This window comes from Palaemon carinicauda, chromosome 1 (genome assembly GCF_036898095.1).
Source record: "Palaemon carinicauda isolate YSFRI2023 chromosome 1, ASM3689809v2, whole genome shotgun sequence".
NCBI lineage: Eukaryota > Metazoa > Arthropoda > Malacostraca > Decapoda > Palaemonidae > Palaemon > Palaemon carinicauda.
The window spans coordinates 131,742,178-131,767,177 of NC_090725.1; the positions used below are offsets into that span (position 1 = coordinate 131,742,178).

At 41.4% G+C, this 25,000-nt stretch overlaps 1 protein-coding gene across 5 annotated transcripts in view; it reads right to left on the reverse strand.

The window, feature by feature from the left end:
* Positions 1–25,000, reverse strand: part of LOC137651648 (leucine-rich repeat-containing protein 40-like) — a 475,618-nt gene that overhangs the window by 198,169 nt on the left and 252,449 nt on the right. For all 5 annotated transcript variants that reach the window (XM_068384869.1, XM_068384890.1, XM_068384879.1 and 2 more), the window contains one exon: positions 8,156–8,352. In XM_068384869.1, coding sequence (XP_068240970.1) covers positions 8,156–8,352 — 197 coding nt within the window. The remainder of the gene's footprint in view (positions 1–8,155; positions 8,353–25,000) is intronic.

Genomic DNA, 25,000 nt, shown 5'->3' on the forward strand with positions numbered 1-25,000 from the left:
GATTAAAGGGGAATCTGAGAGTTATCAATCATTTCTGAATGTGCCTCGTGAGAATTTTTTTTATAGAGAACATCTTAAATTGTGCTTACGAGAAGAGGGGAAGGGGATTTTGTGCACGGTAGTTCTTCCTCCCTCTTTAATTAATCTAGCCATCCACATTGTACTTGCAAGTCCGTATGCAGAGCGTTTAAGGATTGATAGAACATTAAGGAGAGCATGTAAATCCTCCTTTTGGTTAGGAATGAAAAAATCTATAGAAAATTATATAAAATGTTGTCATGCTTGTAACTGTTTCAAAGAACATAAAAACACTGTACCGGAAGCCAGAAAGTGGCCTGTGATTCCTATTAAATTTTATAGGGAGCAGATGGATGTGGTAGGACCATTTCCTACTGGTTTAACACAACATAAGTATATATGTGTATTTGTGGATGCATTTACTCGTTACACTAATACTTACGCAATGTTGGATGAATTAGCAAATTCATTAGCCCAGGCGCTGTGCTCTTTCATTACTAGGTTTGGTTGCCCGAAAATTATGATAAGTGATAATGGTCTCGCATTTATAAATAAGGTGGTGAAATCGATCACAGACTTGATAAAAATTGAACACTTTTCAGTGACCGCATATAGGCCATCAGCTAATGGCTTAGTGGAATCGCATAATAGTGAAATTGTGCGAATTTTACGTTACTTAACGGCTGATGACCCCCTTCATTGGCACGCCATGCTTCCTACAGCTGAGCTAGCTTTGAACATTGCATATAATGCTTCGCTCAGGGACACGCCTTTCTTTTTGGTGTGTGGACAGGATCCTGTGTTACCATATACGGTCCTGATTAATTCGCAACAATTGCCAAATTATTCAACTGAGCAATATCGTGTCTATTTACTAAATCTTTTAAGGAGAGTAATGAACACTACTGAAAGGTTTTTGAAAAGCGCTAATAAAAAACACAGCTCAAAGTATGATGGTCGGTTCAAAACCACACAGGTAAAAGTATTTGTGGGTGATCGTGTGTTTTAGGAAACACAAACTAGAGCCATGGTATTTGGGTCTGTACCGAGTAAAGATGGTTAAATCTAACACAGTTGTGATACAAAGCATTATTAATGGCCCAGTGTTTGAACATCATCAGGCACACATACATGTGGTGCCGGAAAAGGTAGTTTTCAAAAGTGACAACCAGAGTGTTCCTCCTTACCCCTGTATAAGTGACGTTCCTTGAGTTGATGAGTAGAATTTTTTTCTTCGCTGTCGTTGTTTGAACAGACCTCATTTCTTCTTTTAACATGTTTTAAATAAACTTGATGATAACAATGTGTTCTTATGTTGGTGCTTAATGTATACGTAAAGTGTTGTGGTAATTTTGTTGAGTGTAGAAATACGCATGACATACTGCTGAGTGAACCTAAAAACAATCAGAGGTTAAATAGGTCAGGTGAGATCCATCAGGCGGATGCTGTATTATTCATGTATTTATATGATTCCTGGTTGCTGGGGCCGGGACGGTTACCGAAGGGCAAGTGGCTACGGGATTAAAGTTCAGCCTTGAGGAAAGGCAGTGTTAGAGAACGTGTAGATGTAAATACCTTATACTTAAAAGCTATAAGAGAAGGGCGGGAAGATGAATGATTTTTTCGGGAAAATGGCTAGTGGCTACCGATTGATAGTTACAAGTGCAATTGTAGTAGTGATTTTTAAAAATGGCGAAACGGTGGTGGTGAGTGGTGTTGGGAAATTGTGCCATAAACCCGGACAAGTAAAATCGAGGGATAAAGGAATATCTATTCCTACCCCTGTCCCGCCCAAAAAGCCCGTAATGCCCGCAACCAGAGGGAGGTTATTGATGAGGTTGTGTAATACTGATATTGATATGTTGTTTTTTTTCACTTTGGGTAGGCTATTCTGTATTTTAGTTGCAGAGGTCATAAGAAGAAATGAGTGAATTATTTTATATTATATTGTGTAAATTTTTACATGCAATATAATTTTTTATTTTTTTGTGGAAGATGTGTTACTTTTTAGGGTGATTTCTATATATATATTTCATGGTGCATTTCTGTCTAGTACATGCCATGCCTATTCCAGGTTGGAGAGTCCTCCATATATCATAGACTAGAGAGGGCGAGTGCGCATCTCCTCCTGGAGTGAGGAGTTTGGGTGGGGAGTAATGTCCTCATCCTTGTATGCAAAATATGTGCTTTATATAGTGAGTTTAATGAACTTTTTAAGAGTACTATGAGTGTCATAGATTGTAAGGCATGATCACTGAACTCTCTTATAAGTGACGTGTCCCTAGAATCATAAGGTGATGTGTTTGACAGTATATTTCTATCACAGGAGAATTCCACAAAACAACAAATTTGTATGTAATTTGTATTTTTCCTAATATACAAACCTGGAGCTATTTATAGGGGTATACTTTCGGCGTAGCTGAAAGACGAGCCATGATAATTTTAGTGAGGGATAACAACCCCATCCGCTAATTAGCGGGTGGGGGGTGGGGTAGACTGGCTACCCCGCTCACTCACACCTCTCGGCTGAGTAACCACTTTGCTTTATGGCAAGACTTCTCGGGGGACAGGGTGGCGGGCCAATTTGTATAAATAGCTCCAGGTTTGTATACTAGGAAAAATACAAATTACTTACAAATTTATTATTTGTTCCAGTGTAGATACAAACCCTCCGCTATTTATAGGGGTGACTTACTTTTAGGAAGGAGGAAGTCCTCACCAACTGGCCTTGGTCATGACCCGGGGTCCTCTCTATTTCGATCTGTGATCGATAGTAGAAGGGACACTATCCTCGCTAAAATCAGGTGCCGATATGAGGTACTCCACTGATAGCGGCCAGCAGAAGCTTGTATGTGAGTGGAACTAACAGTGTGGCTTGTCTTTAAGACAGGAACTCAAGTACAAAACCTATTGTTCTTAAGACTTACCCAATACCCTCCCTCAAAAAGGTATTGGGAACGTAACAAAGTATCATTCTATACTTAGGAGGCACAAGGGAAATGAATCTTTCCTGCAGCGAGGTGAGGTCAGCTATGCTGAGGCTTGCGGAGATGATTTCCCCCAGAGTGGAGAATGTGAAAGGAAGAAAGGAGCCAGTCATTCTTACTCATTCACTCCCAGACTACTCCGGGTAACCTCAGCCCTCAACCCTCTGCTACTTGTCCATCAAGGAGCCTGAGGTGTTTAGACCATTTGTTGCATGACCATCATAGGACCGATGGGAAAGGTCTCCATGGCCTTGTGGGTTACGTCTTTGCAGGTAGTGGGCCGTGAAGGTCGATTGGCGCTTCCACATGCCCACTTTAAGTATCTGCGCCACAGAGTAGTTTCTTGAACACCCGGGACGTAGCAACGCCACTGACGTTACGAGCTCTGGGTCTTAGGATGGAGGAGGGTCTAGATTGAGAGCAACCTCAATTGACTTCCAATCCCAGAGGGGAAGGAAATCCTTGAGATCCTCCTCTTGACCTTCCCCGTGCTGGTCAACAGTGCCAACACACGGGGGCGAGCTGGTATCATTCTTTTAAGGTAACCCCACAGACTCCTCACTGGGTAAAACCCCAGTTGATGGGTCTTCGGTTACCGAACGAAGACTCTTTATCCGAAATGGGCTGCACCTAGGGTACAGCACACTCGGATTTTGAGTCTTGGCAATCAACTCAGGGACGCCACTGAGGATTACTTCTCCCAGTCTCCTAGAGTAGGAGACATCAAAAGATGGATCATACAACACACTAACTATCTTGGTCAAAGCCCAAGTGAGTAAAAAGGGCCGTCTTCCATGTAAGGAAGCGATCTGCTGCCTGACATAAAGGTTCATAGAGAGGGGCCTTCAGGGCCTGAAGGACCCGAACCGCGTTCCCAGGAGGAGGTTGAGATCCGACGGGGGACAAGTTATCTCAAACTTTGTATAAGTAAAGGCATTGATGGGAGAGAATCCCCATCCATGACAAAAGTCACAAAGAACCGAACACTACGCCTGGAAGACCGACGCTGAAAAGAGTCTGAGGTGCCTAGACATCTTTTCCGCAACTCGTTGCGAAAGTCCTCTCTGAGAGAGGTGGTGTAGGATCGTCCCTGGCGTGAAGTCGAAGCAAGGCTACGGCTTAGGAAAGTGTTAGCATGTGGCTGCTTGGGAGATCGTGTCGTGGAGGAAGATCCCTTGGAACTCCGTCAGCAGCTGCAGAAGGTCTGGGAACCATTCTTCGGGATGCCATAGCGAAGCTATTGGAACTCCGTCAGGAGCTGCCGAAGGTCCGGGAACCATTCTGCGGGATGCCATAGCAAAGCTATTGGAGTCATTGACAAGATCTTGCTTATCCTGACTTGGCTGAGGACTTTCTCACCAGACCAAATGGGGGGAAAAAGGTGTACACCTCTAAGCTATTCCACTGATCTTGGAATACATCTTGTTCAAGGGCCTAGTGAACGGTCGAGCGGGAGCCTGAATTTCAGGGCCGTTGCAAGCATGGCCACAGTCGGGGACCTCAAAAAGTTAAGACTTTGCTGGATACAAGATGATTCAAAGACAATAGGAGCCCACTGTCTGAGTGGTCGGTTCAGATTATTTGCAAGCACATTCCTGTACCATCTGAGGCTTCCTAAACCTAGATGGTTCTCTAAGAGAGGTGAATGTTGGTACCTTTCTGAATCGGGCCAACAGACGAGGCTGGAAGGGTGCGGCATATGCCGCCCAACCCCCCTCTGTTTGATGTATTAAAGAGAGCATCAAATCCAGAGAGGAGATGAGAAGATAGGCTTCTTTGCAGAAGTTCTCGTCTGCCAACCCCATCCGCAGTTCGTCCAGTGGGAGGGGTGGAGATTGCATAGCAATAAACACATCTTGAGGTGATGTCAAGACGTGCAACTATTTGCACGTTTTTGCAATGAAGGGGAGGAGACTGTCCACCCTCCAACTGCCACCAATCTTGTGTGGTTGGTCAAATAATCCCGATACTCAACAGTAAACCAGTTAATCAGTACAGCTTATGTTATAAGAGCGAATCTCTATAAAGATCGCCTTTAGCACAGAAAACCGGACGGTAATTACCGAACGCATCCAACCAACCCCAAGAGGAGATTGAGATGTATCTTCAATCTATTGTTGGATGGGTAGTAAGCATAAGTCTACTACCTAGTAGTAGCACCGAACTGTGTGCATGACAAGCATACATATCCAGGTTTCCAGGAGCTGCATTGCATAGTGCTCCGGTAATCTCACAATTATCAATTTATATTTTGAAAATCTCACAGACTGCTTTGAAAGCTTCCTCATGATTATTGCAAGAGATTCATGCTTCCCATTTCTCATTATTTTCTTTGAAATTCATCCCTATTTCAGAATTTCACCATAAGGTTTAAAAGTCATCCACGATTTATTGGTGCATCACATATGTGAATGATCTTTAATTTTCTTACATTTCTATCTAGTTTCTGAGGATTTGAATGGTGGTCCCTACTAGTTCCTTGGTCGTCAACAGAATTTTCCTTAATTAGACTAGCAGAGGCCGTCAACAGTGCTGGGGGTCAGTCAGCATATCCAGGGAGGGTTGGATGCGTTGTCAGCAGAATCCATAAAAAAGGGTCTATTTGGTTTGTATTTATTTGATTCATCTGCTCGAGAATATTAAGGCATCACACGTTGGAAAGGATATTTGTACTCTCTACTATCGGCCCAATGTGAGTATACTTTCAGATGGTTCATTCCATACCCTACTGGAAGGATAGCACCAAAACAGATACAGAGGCACAGGTGTAAGCTAAACCAGCCCGCTAGGACTATGGAATCATCCTCCCTATATCTATAAGGATGGGCTTCCGGCCAAAAGCCAAGAGTACTATCTCAAGGATTGGATCCCCCTGGATTCTGAAGACCCAACCCTTGACAATAGTTCCTCCAAAAAGGTTCCAACCATCTCCGGGGTGGCTAAGATCATCCATCACTCTCACATATAGCTTTGAATGCAAACACCTCCCCCCATTCATCGAAGCCGGCAGCAATAATGGATGTGGTAATATCCACGTCACTAAAAAAAAATAAAAAAATAAATGTATATTTATATATATATATACATACACACACATATATATATATATATATATATATATATACATATATATATATATATATATATATATATATATATATATATATATACATACATATATATATATATATATATATATATATATGCATATATATACATATAAATACATATAAATAAGGGAAATATTGCTCATATAGTTGGGACAACAAAACGAGAGAGAGTCTATAAAATAAGGAGAAGGTCAAAGTAATATTCATAGAGAGAGAGAGAGAGAGAGAGAGAGAGAGAGAGAGAGAGAGAGAGAGAGAGAGAGAGAGATTTAGATTCAAACTGGGGAGCAATTTCCCCAAGTTTGAGAGCCTTCTTACCCGTCACAATGCTTCAAGCTGAAAACAATATTTCCCGTTGAAGAATGATGACTATAACAAGGCATTCTCTCTTTAAGAAGGCAAGCTTGTCTAAGGAATTTACAAACTTCCCACAACAAGTATTTAGAAAATGAAGTGTAGAAACCGTAAAATCAGCCATGCAAGCCATAAATGAGAGTCAACATAAGGGTGTTAGCCTTGCCAAGAGCAAAATGATTAGATGGATGAACCATCAAACAATCATTCCCGGTTTAAAGGTCACTCATGAATGGCAGAGACAAGGGACAGTGACATTGCCCTATCAAGCAGGACAATGCTCTACAGACTGACCAAAGACCACTCATGACTCAGCAGATAGACCTATAGGCTCTCCCAAAACCCCATCCTTAACTCACAAGGATTATGAGTTTGCAGTAACCAAAGGAACTAACAATTTTGAGAGGCAGCACAAACCCCAGTCTGGCGATCACCATGCAAAGATGTTACTAACAGGCCACCTCAACACAGGGATCAATACAGGTGCAGAAGCTGTCAAACTAGCAGCTAAATCAAGCATAAATGCCTTTGTGTGAGCAGTCATACTAGGAGCGAAACCAGTTCACTGTCATCTTACAAAGTAATGGAGAATAAGCTGGTGTAAATTAAGGAAATCAGTCTTAAAACCTGAGTTATTGAAGGTAGCCAAAGAGTGAAAGCGGAAGTGAAAGTATCAAACAAGCATGAATGCATATGTGCATAGCACTGAATAGAACTTGCTCAAAGATGACTGTAAAAGCCAAAGTTACTGGAATACTAGTAGTGAATCTCAAAGATTGTGTGTGTGGGCTTACTGTAATCTTGATTGAAAAGCTAAGCCAGATATAAGGAACATGATCACACTTTACATTACACAAGCTGGCAGAGAACCTAATCTCATTGGATTTGGAAGATGATAACATTTTATCTGACTAATCAAATATACAATTTATCAAACATGATCAATACCAAGCATTAAAACAATAGCCCATAACTTCAAACTGCCTCCAGAGGCTAAAAGGCATGTTTGAGACAGAAGCAAAAGTGAGGGTAGATTTTTAAATAAATTCTAATTACTGTAGTAAGGGCCATGAGCGGGTTAGTATAAATCAAAGATATAATCTTGTTTTCCCTTTTCAGTCGACAAGCTTATGCTGAAAACATACAGTCTATGATTCTTGGGGAAGAATCACTGGTATATTTTATCATATAATAACTATACCTGGTCATTACACATTGTTGACAGGGATGTACTGAGATTTTACTTCATATGCTGTTTTAGATTATAGAAGGAAGAATACTTAAAGAAAAATTACATATACTACTTATTAATACCACATGAGAGTCAGTGAATTGTGGTCCTTACTTTTACTGTTCTCTTGCAGTCTTAATATGTAAAAGTAGAGAAAATTATTTGAATGTGAGTGGGGAAGGGTATAAGCAATCATAAAAGCTTTAACCAACAAACTGGATGATTTTTAGTCAGGATCTGCATATACTCATTACAGCTACCTTTCTTTACTATGTTTTTATCCTCTCATATTCTTTGACATATCATTGCTTCAAAGAATTTCATTCTTTTCCTTATTTTCTACAAAATATTGCTTTAATAATTAATTTTTGCACTCCAACTTTCTGCTGTCCTCTATTATCATATAAATAAATTCACTTAATATATACTACAAACATCTCTTCTCTCTCACTTACATCTAAAATCTGAAGGGACATCAAGTTACTGATTTTAGGAGCAATAGTTGTTAGTTGATTAGATGCCAGGTACAAACGAGTTAAATCTGTCTGTTCCCACCATCGATCATCATCACTGTTGTCCATGCTCATGTTCATGGTTAATTTTTTGGCCTCTTCAGTATCAATTTCGTGGATATGATAAACTTTGTCTGGAACTGAAAAAAGAAGATTAGTTTATATAGATATAGTCTCTGGAACTATAAAATGGCAACATTGTGACCTAAAAGTACATTATTCATTGCTTGTCCTGAAAAGTATTTTATTCATTATTTGTCCTGAAAGGTATATTTATTGTTTATATGACATTTTCTCCATATTTCTAACAGGACATATTGAAAAAAGTTTTATCAAGAAGTCTTAGGCTTACATAATCTATGTTCTAATGCTAAGAATAGTACATAAAAGTATTTAAAAAATAAATCCAAATTTTTTTATCTTAAATTTTCTGGGATATAAAAAGCTGTTGATAAAAAGCAAGACATACTAAGAGCTTGCTGATATAATTGTTGAGGAATAAGAGAAAAACAGATTAAGGACAAAATTCTGTATGAATACACCTTTGATCTTCTGGTACTTTTAGTTTTGCCATTACAGGGTATACATCTCATTATACACTATACTTACTGATCATATTCATTCTTTGTCAAAAAGAATAGAGGACTGTTGGAAACTTAAAACAATATTCAATGTAAATCAAATGATAAATTGAAATATGTTCATATGAGTACATTTACATAAACTCATTTACTTATATAGGAGTAGAATTTCTATGCTTCCACTCCACCGTTTGCTGCAACAACAGACCCCAAGTACTTAAACTGATCCACCTCAAGTAAGTCTCCATTCAACATGACATTGAACCTTGCACCACCTTCGCTTCTCATAAATCTCATAACCTTACTCTTACCCACATTAACTCTCAACTTCCTTCTCTCACACATCCTTCCAAATTCTGACACTAATCGGCCAAGCTTCTCTTCCGTGTCTGCAACCAGCACAGCATCATCCGCAAACAACAACTGATTTACCTCCCATTCATGATCATTCTCGTCTACCAGTTTCAATCCTCATCCAAGTACTCGAGCATTCACCTCTCTCACCACTCCATCAGCATACAAGTTAAACAACCCTGGTGACATCACACATCCCTGTCTCAGCCCCACTCTCACTGGAAACTAATCGTTCGCTTCATTTCCTATCCTAACACACGCTTTATTACCTTTGTAGAAACTTTTCACTGCTTGCAACAACCTTCCACCAACTCCATATAACCTCATCACATTCCACATTGCTTCCCTATTAACTCTATCATACGCTTTCTCCAGATCCATAAACGCAACATACACCTCCTTACTTTTTTCTAAATATTTCTTGCATATCTGCCTAACTGTAAAAATCTGATTCATACAACCCCTACCTCTTCTAAAACCACCCTGTACTTCTAAGATTGCATTCTCTGTTTTATCCTTAATCCTATTAATCAGTACTCTACCATACACTTTTCCAACTACACTCATCAAACTAATATCCCTCAAGTTACAACACTCATGCACATCTACCTTACCCTTATATAGTGGTACAATATATGCACAAACCCAATCTATTGGTACCATTGACAACACAAAACACACATTAAACAATCTCACCAACCATTCAAGTACAGTCACACCCATTCCTTCAACATCTCAGCTCTCACACCATCCATACCAGATGCTTTCCCTACTCTCGTTTCATCTAGTGCTCTCCTCATTTCCTCTTGTAATCTCTCTCTCATTCTCATCTCCCATCACCGGCACCTCAATACCTGCAACAGCAATTATATCTGCCTCCCTATTATCCTCAACATTCAGAAAACTTTCAAAATATTCCGCCCACCTTTTCCTTGCTTCCTCTCCTTTTAACAACCTTCCATTTCCATCTTTCACTGTCTCTTCAATTCTTGAACCAGCCTCGACCGAATCCCTGACCCCACCTCAGGTCAGCTGCCCTCTTTGCCTCACTTACCTTGCACTTTACTTCCACATTTTTCTATCTATACCTTTCATACTTCTCTACACTATTACTCTGCAGCCTTTCTTCAAATGCCCTCTTTTTCTCTTCCACTTTAACCTTCATTCCATCATTCACTGCCCTTCCTCATGCTGCCTCCAACAAACTTCTTGCCACACACATCACTTGCAATCCCAACAAAATTTTCTTTTACTAACTTCCACTCCTCTAAATTACCAGTTTCTCTTACTTTCACTCTGTCATATGCCATTTCCAACCTTTCTTGATATTTACTTTTTACCATCGGTTTTATTAGCTCTTCAACCCTCACTAGCTCCCTTTTACATCCCCCTACTTTATTCCCCCACTCTTTTGCTACAACTAATTTTCCTTCCACCAAAAAATGATCAGACATACCGTTAGCCATACCCCTACACACGTGCACGTCTTTCAATCTTCCAAACATTCTTTTAGTTATCAACACATAATCCATAAACGCCCTTTCTACCACTCTTCCATTTGCCACTCTTATATATACCTGTATAGATATATATGCATATATAATATAATACATATACAGTATATATATATATATATATATATATATATATATATATATATATATATATATATATATATATATATATATATATATTCAAATAAACCATATATATTTTTGATACATTAATGTCTGTATTCTCTTAACGACCTCGGGATCAGAGCCCCAGGCGAAATCACACAAAGACAAGAGCTTGGGTTCGGCCGGGAATCGAACCCTGGTCGGCAAGCTTGTATAGACAGTGACTAAGCCACTTGGCCACGATTCCCGGCCGGACCCAAGCTCTTGTCTTTGTGTGATTTCGCCTGGGGCTCTGATCCTGAGGTCGTTATGAGAATCCAGACATTGATGTATCAAAAGTATATATGGCTTATTTGAATATGAAAGACACGTCTAAATGTGCAAAATTTATCATATATATATATATATATATATATATATATATATATATATATATATATATATTTATATATATATATATATATACAGTGAGCCCTCACCACTTCGCGGTTCGACCATCGCGGATTCACCACTTCGCAGATTTTTTTCATAACGCATGTATATACACATATCGCGGATTTTCCGGAAATTTCGAAAATACCGCGATATATGAAGACCCCAAATACGTATTTCGTTAATTCCATTAATACTGTAATTAGTAATATCTGCTCTTACTGATGGTTCATTGCATTACATATGACATATAATTCAGTACAGAAAGAAATAAAACAAAAAGAGAATGTGATCATACGATAATTCAGTATACAGTACGTAGTAAAATTGAATCGAACATGAAACGCAAATCAGATGCAGTCATACCGTATTTGAATGGTGTAAGGCTGCTGATGGCTACTACTACAAATGTAATGGATGTGCATCTTTTCCATGAATCTTTTGTATGTATACGTACGTAGTACTGCATCCAATAATATTCTTTGTTGAAAAATCACATCTCAAATAAGCGTACATATCCTACAACAAAACAAGCGTAAAATAGCGTACGTAAAGCTGTATACGTAGTACCTTGTATTTGAATTGGTAACTACTACGTAGCATGTAAGACGGATTGTGATTGGTTCAAGTGCTGGTAGATGACGAATCAGAACCCAAGTTTTGAAATCTAGCCTGTGATTGGTGTTTTGACCACTTCTCCAACCTGCAGCATCTTTTCGCGGCCACTTCGTTCGCAGCTCTTTCGCCGGGTAGATGCTGCTACGTTATTGTGAACTTTAATCTGTGCTGTGCGTGACTGTTTTAAGTTGAACTTTTTGTTGAACTTTCTGTTTAACCCCTACTGTACAATGGCTCCCAAGCGTTCTGCTTCTGCTAAGGCTGGTAGTGAGCCTAAACGCCACCGAAGGATGATGACGATTGCTGAGAAGGTGACGCTTCTCGATATGTTAAAAGAAGGCAGAAGTTACGCGGCCGCAGCCCGCCATTTTGGAGTGAACGAATCCACCGTTCGCTACATCAAGAAGGACAAGGCGAACATTAGAAAGACAACTACCATCACCTTTAGCAGATCAGCGAAGCGAGTCGTTACCACGCGTAATAAAACGATCGTACGCATGGAAGGTGCTTTAGCAGTCTGGATTGCCGACTGCCGGAAGAAGAACATAGCCTTGGATACGAACACCATCCGAACCAAGGCTTTGGGCTTGTATGAGAATTTTGCGGCAAAGGAACCTCAAGACGACGATGGCGACCATGCTGAAGAAGATGATGTAGATGTACCTCAACCAGGGACATCCACTGATTCCCAGCCTCGGAAACAACGTTTTTCCGCCAGCAAAGGATGGTTCGCGAAGTTTCAGAAACGCTTCGCCCTGAAAAGCGTTTCCCTGCATGGCGAGGCTGCTTCCGCTGACACTGCCGCTGCTGAAACTTACGCGAACGAGACGTTCAAGAACATTATCCCTGAAGGTGGGTACAAGCCGGAACAAGTGTTTAATATGGATGAGACCGGCTTGTTTTGGAAGAGAATGCCGTCGCGAACTTTCCTGTTCAAAGAAGAAGCCAAAGCCTTTGGCTTTAAAGCATTCAAAGATCGTGTTACCCTCGTGATGTGTGGCAATGCTGCTGGATTTTTGCTAAAGCTGGGGCTTATTTACAAGTCGAAAAATCCTCGCGCTTTGAAAAATAAAAATAAGAATCTCCTTCCCGTGACTGGATGCATAATCAAAAAGCATGGATTACGAAGATGCTGACCTCCAACTGGTTCCACCAGTGTTTTATCCCGCAAGTCAGCAAATATCTCGTAGAGAAGGGCTTGCCATTTAAGATCCTTCTCCTTATGGATAACACTGGTGGACACACAACTGATCTGTCGCATGAGGGCATTCAGGTTGAGTTCCTGCCACCCAACACCACGTCATTAATTCAACCGATGGACCAGGGGGTTATCAGGGCGTTCAAGGCCCTCTACACGAAGAATACCTTGGCGGACCTCGTTGCGTGTGTGGATGCTGCCCAAGAAGATGAGGATGAAGATTTTAACTTGAAGGCGTACTGGCGGAAGTACACAATAGCCACGTGCCTGCAGAACATCCAGAAGGCACTAAAAGAAATGAAACCTGCTACTGTCAATGCGAGCTGGAAGAAGTTGTGGCCCCAGATTGTTTACGATGACGAGGGATTTACACCGTCTGAGATTCAACACTCTGCAATACGCAAATCTGTGCAGTTGGCTGCGATAATTGGAGGTGACGGGTTTGGCGACATGACGACTGAAGACGTCGACGAGTTGTTGGACTGCCATTCCCAGCCGCTAACTGACGCAGACCTAGAAGACCTGACGAAATCGGCCAGTGAAGAAGCCAGTGAAACGCAGGAAGAGACCCAAGAAAATGTCGAAGAAACGGGCTTAACATTAGAACGGCTTGCCAAGTTCTGCAACCATGTGAAGGAGGTGAAAGAAATGTCGCAAGAGTGGGACGAGGATATAGTTCGGTCTATGCAATTCTGCAACAAGATCGATGACATCATGACTCCCTACAGGATGCTCTTCGAGCGAAAAAAGAAGCAGCAGCAGCAACTTCCGATCACAATGTTCTTCCAGCCTCGCAAAAAAGAGCCAGTTCCTCCTGCTACTACGCCTTCGGAAGAAATTGAAGAAGTGTCCCAGGAAGAACTTGAAGAGGTGTCCCAGGAAAAGACACCTTCGTCTGAAGAGACGTAAAATACTATCATTGGCTGCACAGTAGAAGACATCATCAGCTTCATCATCATCATTTCTACTGTGCAGCAAATTCATCGCCATCATCATTCAAGTTTTTCTTCAACTTCTTTCGTGGTGAGTAAAGTAACAATCTTTATTTTTTTATACATTTTTTACTCTAATATTCTAACATTTTAATATTTGTGCCTGTTTTAGTTTAGTATGCATTAAGTTAAAGGGAAGGTTTTAAAAGTCTGAATATACTGTACATGTTATAACCTATCAAATTTTCTTGTTTAAAATTTACATTTACGTACGTAAAACAACTCTCTCTCTCTCTCTCTCTCTCTCTCTCTCTCTCTCTCTCTCTCTCTCTCTCTCTCTCTCTCTCTCTCGTAAATTGTTTTCCTGTTTTGCTACGTATGTACTGTATGATTTTATATAGATACGGTAAATAATATTAGTAATAACATATTTTCTAAAAGCTTTTACTGTAATATCATTATTTATAATTTTCATCATGCGCATTAAATGCCTTCGTTTGTTTATTACGATCGAAGATGGAGCGTTCTTTATGACGTCGCCGTTTCAGGCGGCGTCATAAAGAAAAACATTTCATTTGGAAGTCCTAAGAAAAATTAAGTAAAACATTGGTAATAACAAAATCAACATACTGAATAATCAATATAATCGATGCAAAAACTAACCTATACACAGATGTGTAAATGCGTTTGTTTCTTCATTATGATCAGAGATAAACGTAAACAAAACATTGGTTGCCATTTTTTATCGTGCTTTTTGGCGTGTTTAGGAAACGCATGATATAAAATCGCCTTTAATATTTGTGCCTGTTTTTGTTTAGGGTACTGTAGTACATGCATTAAGTGTTCTGTACATTAAAGGGTAGTTTGTTAACAGTACTACGTACAAGGGAAGGTTTTAAAAGTCTGAATATACATGTTAAATAAATACGTAAATATGGTGTCACTACTTCACGGATTTTCACCTATCGCGGTCGGGTCTGGAACCTATCTACCGCGATAAACGAGGGCTCACTGTATTTATATATATGTGCATATATATATATATATATATATATATATATATATATATATATATATATATATATATATATATATGTATGTATATATATATATATTTGGGCTCGAGCCATGTCGTCCTGATGGAAGGTCCTTCCGGCAGCTTCCTAGTGTATAATATTTTTGCGAGTGATATTACAAGAGAATTACCGTCAGGTATCACAGGGTTCTAACCCCCGGAACAACTATCCTAAGATATCGTGCATAATCAGGGACATATCCGTAGATAACCATAAATATCTGCACCCCAAACAGACTTAACCCAGTCTATGAATCTAAGGAGGAGGATAGGTGAGGAGCTGTTACATATCTCCTTTCATAGTACTGTTCGTCTCTGATAAACTCTTTCCTTTGATCGCAGCTTACCTACGCATTCGTATTTTGTCAAGTGCGCCTTTTCTCAGCTTTTTGGAGTTATTCACAGCATGATGGCTTTCTTTTTGTCGTCAAAGTTAAGTACCCTCTTCTTTTACAGTTTGAATTAGCTGTAACTGCTTCAGATCCTCTCGGGGAGTGGTTTATTAACTTTTTTATGACGATGAGGGAGAGGGAGCCGGGCGCTCCGAGTCCAGCTAGCCATTGGGCGCCATGTCGAGTTCGTGATTGCCCTTTTTATTTCGTGTTCACTTAGTATTATTTCACTAGTATCACGTTAGCTAGCTTTATTTTAGCATTACAATGCCTTGGGCTCTTTTTTGTGTTTACTTTTACTATGCATTAATGTAGTTTAAGTTTTAGTTTTATGCGTGTCAGTCCCAGCTAGCCTAGCTTAGAGAGTGGTAGTTTTGTCGGACACGGGTTCGCCAATGGCGAAGGTCTTTCTTACTGGTCTCGTTAGCAGCGGCAATTTTACCCTTAGAAGGTTTTTTTCCTCGGTTATACTAGTTTACTGAGCCCCTACGCCTGCCTGGCTTCGATCCCCCCGGTTTTTTCGACCTATTAGACTTAGCCTAGCCCTCCTTGGCAAATCTGTTGGTCCGCCATGCTGCATTCATTCATGATCTCCCACGCTAGGACTGTGCTGTCCATTGGAGCTCCCCTTTGCAAAGGGTGATTTCCCCTTGTCGGTGCGCTGACTTATCTGTACTGCCGTTACCTCCTAGCCTCTGGGATTTCTCAATCGATATGCGGCATCGACCTATTAGGCTTAGCCTAGCCCCCGTTGGCAATTAGCCTAGCCCTCGTTGGCGAATCCGTTGGTCCACCATGCTGCATTCGTTCATGATCTCCAATGCTACGGCTGTGCAGTCCTTTGGAGCTCCCCTTTGCGAAGGGTGTTCTCCCCTTCTCGGTGCGCTGACTAACCTAAACTGCCGTTCCCTCCTAGCCTCTGGGATTTCTCGTTCAACTTGCGACATCGACATATTAGGCTTAGCCTATCGTTAGCGATCTGTTGGTCCGCCATTCTCCATTCGCTCGTGATCTCCCATGCTAGGACTGCACAGTCCTTTGGAGCTCCCCTTTGCGAAGCGTGATCTCAGCATGTCGGTGCGCTGACTTACATGTACTACTGTTACCTCCTAGCCTATGAGATTTCTTGATCGGACTGCAGCCACCATCTCTGACGGCGTGGCATTTATTTTAGTTTTTCTAACCTTTCCTGGGATTCAGGGTGTGGTGGCATAGAGTGTCTCTGTCTAGAGACTCTTCCTTGTTGGGATAACCCTCAGATTGAATCTAGATTTCTTTCTGAGCCTGACTTCCTTGCCATCGCCTCTGTTCTGGGGATTGTTAAGGAATGCTCTTTTGATGCATAGGTATAGCTACCCCATGCCGTCACCTCTCTTTATATCCTAGCCTTTCCGGGACGGACATTGCATGAATTTTATCATTTTATTTGATCGTGGGGGTTGGTTCCTTCTGGGATCTGTCCCTTCATGGCCATCAGCATGCTTCTACCTGAGGGTAGGCTATTAGACTGACGGCAGTGCTGGTACCTAACGGGTTTGCTGCCACCTTTTGGCACACTATCCTATGGTACCTGTACTGGCGATGTGTCACTGCTTGCGGCAGTGCCACTACTGGCGGCGCTGCCTTCAGCTATGGCATGGTGTGTTATGCAGGAACCCTTGCCGTTTGTTTCCACCGCCCTAGGCACCTATGCCTGACGGTGTTTCCGTTACTGACAGTGGGCTAGCAGTAGTCTGTGGGAGTGGTTGTCTGTGCCAGCGCCTTAGACCACATGGGACACTGGAGGCAATGCTTTTACCCCCTAGCGCTGCTGGTACTTCCGGCAACACTGGTACATCTGGGATACATGCCTTTGACAGTGCCAGTACCTAACGGCTTTGTCGTCAACTTTTGACACTTTATACTCTTCTATAGTATCCATACCGGCGATACATCGCTGCTTACGGCAGTGCGCCACTGGCGACACTGCCTTCACTTTTGGCAAGGTGCTTTCTGCGGAAACCCTTTACTGTTATCTCCGCCGCTCTTGGGCACTATTACCCCTGATGGCATTGCCATTACTGGCGGCTGGGTTAGTGCTAATCTATGGGAGTGGGTATCTGTACTAGTGCCTTAGGGCACATAGGACGTTGGCATCAATGTCGTTCCCCCCTGGCGTTGCCGGTACCTATAGGGCACATGCCTTTACGTCCTTTTTATCTGAGACCGTCTTACCTAAACTAAGATGGGTTCTCCGCTGACTGTAGGTGAATTCAACTACAGATTAACACAAAGGCCTTACTCCTTCAACTTTTGAGGCTTCTTTATGTATGTTGGGCCTGGGAACTCCTTTTACAAATGGTTTTCTAGGTCCCTGCATGAAAATGGACACTACATAAGGTTATTGGTTTTCTATCAATTTGCTCATTCCCCTCTAAGGGTGTGGATTGGATAGAGAGGTGATAACTCTATAGGCTAGTTCCCACTCCTGGGTCTTCCCTAATTGAGATTATCAACTTGTTGTTATAGCCCTCGGGTTGATATAGATTCTTGCTCATTAATCCATGCATCGGTTGCTTAAACTATTAAGTTTACCCGTACCGTTGCCTTCTAATTGGTTATTTCTCTGCGGAGATATAGGAGCGACGGTTCTTTCCATTAGCAACTCCCCCCCACCCCCCCAAGCCTTTGGGCCTATAGCAACAGACTTTAAGGAGGCTATTTTTTCCAATCTCACGTTCTTCAATAGGGGAATGGACATTTCGTGCTTTATCTCCTCCTTTCTCACCAATTGCATTTACACACAATTTGGGGATTACTATTGCCTCAATTGTTAACATGGAATGTTAATAATCCATTTCTTTCAGCTTTTGGTGACTGTTAGAGGACGTAGTACTCATTTAAACCCTTTTCTCCTTACAGGCGGTGCCTGTGACGGAGATGCACTGTTGAGTGCGGCTTTGTGTCAGGACTGTGAGGCATCCTTGTGGTCCTGATACATGCCACACATATGCCAAGTGTCGGAGGATGAAAGGTCCAGTATCATACTGACACCATCAGGATTGCAGTGTTTGTACGGATGTACTTCACTCTGGATGGTCTCGAAGGATACCTCCGATGACGACCGTGTGTTCTTCCCGAGGTCCCTTCGCATATTGGTAAGAGGATGAGGTAGGTCTAGAATTCAGTGGGTCTACCACTTTAGACCCACAACAGCAACGGCCTCCTGGTCTACGGTGACGATTACTTCTTCTGTGACGGGAGCTGATCCTGCCCTTTTTTCCACCCAACATCTTCTGCTGGGCTCATGGAGCCCCTCAGTTCCTGAGTACCTCGAGTACTACAATGGATCTGTTATTTAGGGCTAACATGAAAGCCTTCATGGAGGGGAATTAGTAATTCCATATGCTGAAGTTCAAGGGCTCATGTGAAGAGATCCAGGCCTTGAAGGAGCGAGAGGTGTCGACTAGGTATAAGGTCTTGCCCTCCTAGTTACCTTATTATATGCGGCAATGATGACGGCAGGGTGTATCAATATACAGCTTGTCGCCTTCGGTGAGATGTTGGCCTCCTCCGTGGCTCTGGACAATATGATCTTTCCTTTTGCCTCGAAGAGCTACGCGGCTGTGGAGAAAGCCCTCCGTGAGGGTAAGCCTCTTCCAGCTTTGGAAGAGTAAACACCAGTTTCACCTGTCTTACCACACAATGCCGTCCACTGGACAAATGTCCAGTTTATTTTTGCTGAGAGTAAACTTGATAAGGATGCGGCCGGCCGCCAATTTCATGAGAAGCTTCCCAGGATTCCCAAACACCTTCTTAAGACTGAGTCGTAGGCCAGACAAAGGTTGTCAGCGTCGATGTCTCTGCAGTGCTTTATGGATATGATGATCGGGAAATTTGCAGACAATTCAGTCTTTCCTTGATGGCGAAAACTCATCTCGCCACCTTTATAAAGGACCTTTATGCCTCTTTTCAGGTCCGTCGAGCCTGTAAAGAGCATGTACTTTCTACAGCTACCATCCGCCACGAGCTGAAACGTTTCGTACTCTTAAGCATCGGGGGAAAAGACGTGTTTCCTTAGAAGGCGGTGAAGGAAGTTACGGATAAGGCTGTCGCAGAGCTTAGAGCCTTTTTCAGAAGAGGGGGATCTCATTGCAGAGGAAGTTCACAAGTTCACCCCTGGGAGAGGCCCACAACCCAAAAGGCCTCGCAAACTGATAGATCATCGTTAGTCGTTTGCTCTTCCCTATGCTGCTATCCCTCAGACTGTCTACGCTGTGCCCTAACAAGTGGTGTCACAGTCGCCAGCCTTCCACCCTGTGTATGAGTAATGGTTGTCTTCCAAGGCCGTCTTGACAGAGGAGGCAAGTCCAGTGGTCCTGCACATCGAAACATGGAGGAAGAGGTTCACGTCCTCAACACAAATAATGAAGGTCTCCCGCTAGGGGGACGGCTGGCCTTGTGCAAGGATTGTGGGTCCTTCAGTCCTTAGACACTGAGTGTCATTTCCATTGGCTTTGGTTGGAATTGGCAACAAGGGCCACCACAGCTCAGGAATTTCTTCCAAAGACCAACACCTTATCTGGAACAGTATGGTATGTATACGACCTTCTGAAGAGAAGAGTTATCCACTGTGAGAGATCTATGATATTTCAAGGTCTTCTATTTTGCGCGCCAGAGAAGGTTTCGAGCATACCTCAAATTATTCTTGTCTTGTCCCATCTCAACCTGTACGTTCAGTGTGACAGGTTCCGGACGTTGACTACTATGCAGATACAGATCTGACCACCCCTGGAGGCTTTCACTGTCTCTATAGATCTTACCGACGTCTTTGTATCTTCCAATAGGTCGACAATTCTCCTACCTTGGTTTAAGCCTAGAGAGAAAGGGCTACGTATTCAGAGCTATGTGATTCAGGTTCAACATGGCTCTGAAGATTTTCACGAAGTTTACCGAAACAGTCGTACAACAACTTCGGGAGAAAGGCCTTCAAGTAGAGGCGTACCTGGTCGACTGGCTAGTGTGAGTTCCCTCGGTACTGAGTGCTCAGAAGCAGCCACTCGAATTGTGTGTATGTATGTATGTATGTATGTATGTATGTATGTATGTATGTATGTATGTGTGTGTATGTATGTATGTATGTATGTATGTATATTTATATACATATATATATTTATATACATATATATATTTATATATATATATATATATATATACATATATATATATATATATATATACATATATATATATATATATATATATATATATATATATATAAACACACATATATATGTACATACATATATAAATTATATAAGTGTATATATATATATATATATATATATAAATATATATATATATATATATATACTTATATATATATATATATATTTATATATGTATATAAATATATGTATATAGATATATATAGTATATATATATATATATATATATATATATATATATGATATATATGTATATATAATATATATATATATATATATACACACATGTAGGTGTGTATATATATATATATAGTAATATATATATATATATATATATACTGTATATATATATATATATATATAGGGGATTTTGACGAAGGAAAAATCTATTTCTGGGGAGAGACCTGTGGCGCCCGGTGAAAAGGGGTCCTTCTAATACACTTTTCTGATCAAATCTTCCAATTATACCAGAGAAAGATAAAAGCATGGAATGCAGAGGTTACTACCCTCGCGCGAGCACCTTGTGGGTGTCGTGTATAAAGCAAAGGCGCGTGAAATCCACTATTCACAGGTTGTCTTCCATTTAGTTAATTCCTTCGTCAAAGGGATGGGCCGATACAGAGGCCCTAGCCAACCTACCAGAGCCACGCCACCCACGCCCGACGCGAGCGCCATCTGAACAACATCCTTCTTTTTGGACTGCTACAATTGTGGGTTATTTTGTGGTGCTCTCGGCTATTTTCACACTCGTGGATTTATTTTGTCATGACCGAAGCTCCATCTTCACCCATTCCAATGTTAAGTACCATAGTTTGTTTTGACAGCTTTTTGTAGTACCGGGCTTTTGTTTTATATCCAGTATAGTCTGTTTTATCATTCCCGTCTGGCCCTTCCACAGCGGCCATTGTTAGTTCTCTTGTCTTGGGGAATTCATCTTAGTCTGCCTGTTTAGTACTCTGTCACTTAGGTTCTTGGTTAAGTCCCTGGCCTTATGCCTTTTGAACCGTTACTATTTTTATCACTATTATGCTCATGGTACTTTTTGCTAGCAAGTCCAGCCTACGAACAAGATTAGCGTTCTAGCTTTATTATTGTTTAGTACCCGTCACTCGACTTTTCTATTTAATTTGGGTTTTAGCAGACGCTATTCTTCGTTCGTAGTCTTATCTTGAGTTACAATTTTATTTTATAAGTTTATAATAGTGTTGTGTGCTTATTAGTCCTGATTTTGTGTCCAAGGGAGCGGGAGCTTGGGGTTCCCGTTTTCTGTTCGCAGTCACGAGTTACCCCTTTCTCTCGTTTTCCTTCTTATCTCAGGTGGGTGAGCGGATTTCCCGTTTTCCATTTTGTGCGTTCAACGGTTTCTCCCTCCCTCACCTCTCCCCCTACGGGTGTATGATAACTTACGAGTTATTTATTTTTGGTTACTTTTCAATAGTTAGCGTTATTTATTAGGTCCGAGTTCCGTCCTCTACCCGTTACGGCTTGGGAGTAGTTATGAACTTTTTTCCACTTATATATATATACACATATAGATATACAGTGGAACCTCTACATACGGTTGCCTTTACACACGATTGTTCCAACATCCGAAGTAAAATTCGATAAAATTTTCGTCTCAACACCCGAAGTCATGCTCCAATATCCGACGTAGATCTTGTTTACGCTGGTAGACGGCAGCACGTCGGAGGGACACAATTGAGTGTCAAGTTGGTCAGGTCTATGTTTTCGTACGCATCGTATGATTGTCCTCAGTTCGGTCCGTTATTAACAGTGCTTATTATCTTCCTTTTCTCAAGTTTCATTTTTTATTTTACTTATAATCATGGGTCCTAAGAAGCTTAGTTTCGGTACAGGTATTAGTAGTGGCAAGAAAAGGAAGAAGGCAATGCTTTCTTTACAATTGAAGCAAGAAATTATAGAAAAACATGAGCGCGGTGTGCGTGTGAGTGATCTGGCTAAACAATATGGCCGGAATATGCCTACGATCTCGACGATCATCAAGCAGAAGGAAGGCATTAAAGCAGTCAAACCATCGAAGGGGATCAAAGTGAAGCAAAGAAATTTAAGATTGAATTGAGTGAAAGTGATGAAAATTAAAAATTAACAAGAAAATAAAATGTAAAAAAAATATAAAATATAAAAATTTTAAATAAAATAAATAAGCTAAGTTCTAGGTTAAAGTTCATGTATGTGTAAGGTAGAGTAAGTTACGGTACGTTATCACAGTCACCATCTCTACCTTCTCGCCAACCGTCCGTCTCCTCCTGCATAGCAAATCCTACACCTGTATTGGCCTCTCGCTAAGGTAAAGTGATAATAAAAACCTCTTTTTTATTATTTCTTAATAATTATTCCTTTTTACATCTCTCTTATATAATGCAATTGTATTATTGTTATATGTAATTATGTGTAGTAATTTATTAAGGAGTTATTATAGGTTTTTGGGCTGAAGAACGAATTATACAAATTAAATTAGTGTATTCTTATGGAATATTTGCTCCAACATACGATTATTTTAACATACGAAGCAGGTCCTGGAACAAATTAAGATCGTATGTAGAGGTTCTACTGTACATATATATATATATATATATATATATACACAGTGGAACCTCTACATCCGAACGTATCTACATCCGAATTTCCCAACATCCGAAGTAAAATTCGAGCAAATTTTTGACTCTACACCCGAATTTTATTTCGACACACGAAGTAGCAATTTTCGTCGTACCGGTTGTATCCGAATTTTTCGACACGCGAAGTACAATTCGAACACGTTCCGACTCTACACCCGAATGTTTTTTTCGACACCCGAAGTAAACAATACTCGTACGCGTAGTCGGTGCTCATAGCGCCTGAAGTGTTTTTTATTTCCGCCGATAGAAGGCAGCACATCGACCTCGGAGGGACGCTCAATTAGCGCGGCTTGGGTCAGTCCTCTGTTCTCGTCGGCTTCTTGCGGTTGTGCTCTTTGCGTTCTGATATTAACTGTGAATTAATCGTGATTTTTTACGTGCATCCATTAACGATAATTTACGTAAATCATGGGTCCAAAAAGGCTTAGTTTTGCCAGTGGTAGTGGTGAGAAAAGGAAGAAGGAAATGCTTTCTATAGAAATTAAGCAGGAAATTATTGAAAAACATGAGCGTGGCATCCGTGTGAGTGAACTTGCTAAACAGTATGGCCGTAATATGTCGACGATCTCGACAATCCTTAAACAGAAGGAAGCTATTAAAGCAGTGAAACCTTCTAAGGGGATCACTATAATTTCCAAACGCCGTACCCCTATCATAGAAGAGATGGAACGACTTCTACTAGTGTGGATTAAGGATAGAGAGATCGTTGGCGACACCATCACCGAAACCGTTATCTGCGAGAAGGCGCACGCCATCTTTACGGACTTGAAGGAGGAGAGCTCTGGGGGTGATGCTGGGGAGAGTTCAACCGAGCCTTCCTCAGATGATTTCAAGGCATCTCGTGGCTGGTTCGAGAAATTTAAGAAACGGTCCGGGATTCATTCAGTTGTTCGCCACGGAGAGGCTGCTAGTGCCGACACAAAGGCTGCAGCTGACTTTGTTAAGAACTTCGAAAATATCGTAAAGGAAGAAGGCTACGTAGAGCAGCAGGTGTTCAATTGTGATGAAACCGGGCTGTTTTGGAAGAAGATGCCGAGTCGAACCTACATCACTGCCGAAGAGAAGAAATTGCCTGGGCATAAGCCAATGAAGGATCGGTTGACTCTTGCTCTATGTGCCAACGCTAGCGGGGACTTTAAAGTCAAGCCCTTGCTTGTTTACCATTCGGAGAACCCTAGGGCCTTTAAAGCACACAACGTCGATAAGGATCAGCTTCATGTTTTCTGGCGATCCAACTCGAAGGCCTGGGTCACTAGGCAATTCTTTGTGCAATGGGTAAACCAAGTTTTCGGTCCTTCTGTGAAGAAGTATCTTCATGAGCAGAAATTTCCTTTAAAGTGCCTGCTATGCCTTGACAATGCACCCGCTCACCCCCCCGGACTTGAAGATGATATCTTTGATGAATTCAAGTTCATAAAGGTGCTGTATCTTCCACCAAATACCACCTCTATCCTCCAGCCCATGGACCAGCAAGTCATCTCTAATTTTAAGAAGCTGTACACCAAGCACTTATTCAAGCAGTGCTTTAATGTCACGCAAAGCACCAACTTAACTTTGCGTGAATTTTGGAGGGGCCACTTCAACATCGTGCACTGCTTGAAGATCATAGATCAGGCTTGGGTGGGATTAACTCGACGGACCCTCAATTCTGCATGGAAGAAGCTGTGGCCTGATGCAGTTTCTCCCCGAGATTTCGAGGGTTTTGACCCCGAACCTGATCCCGTGGTCGGTGCAGCGGAAG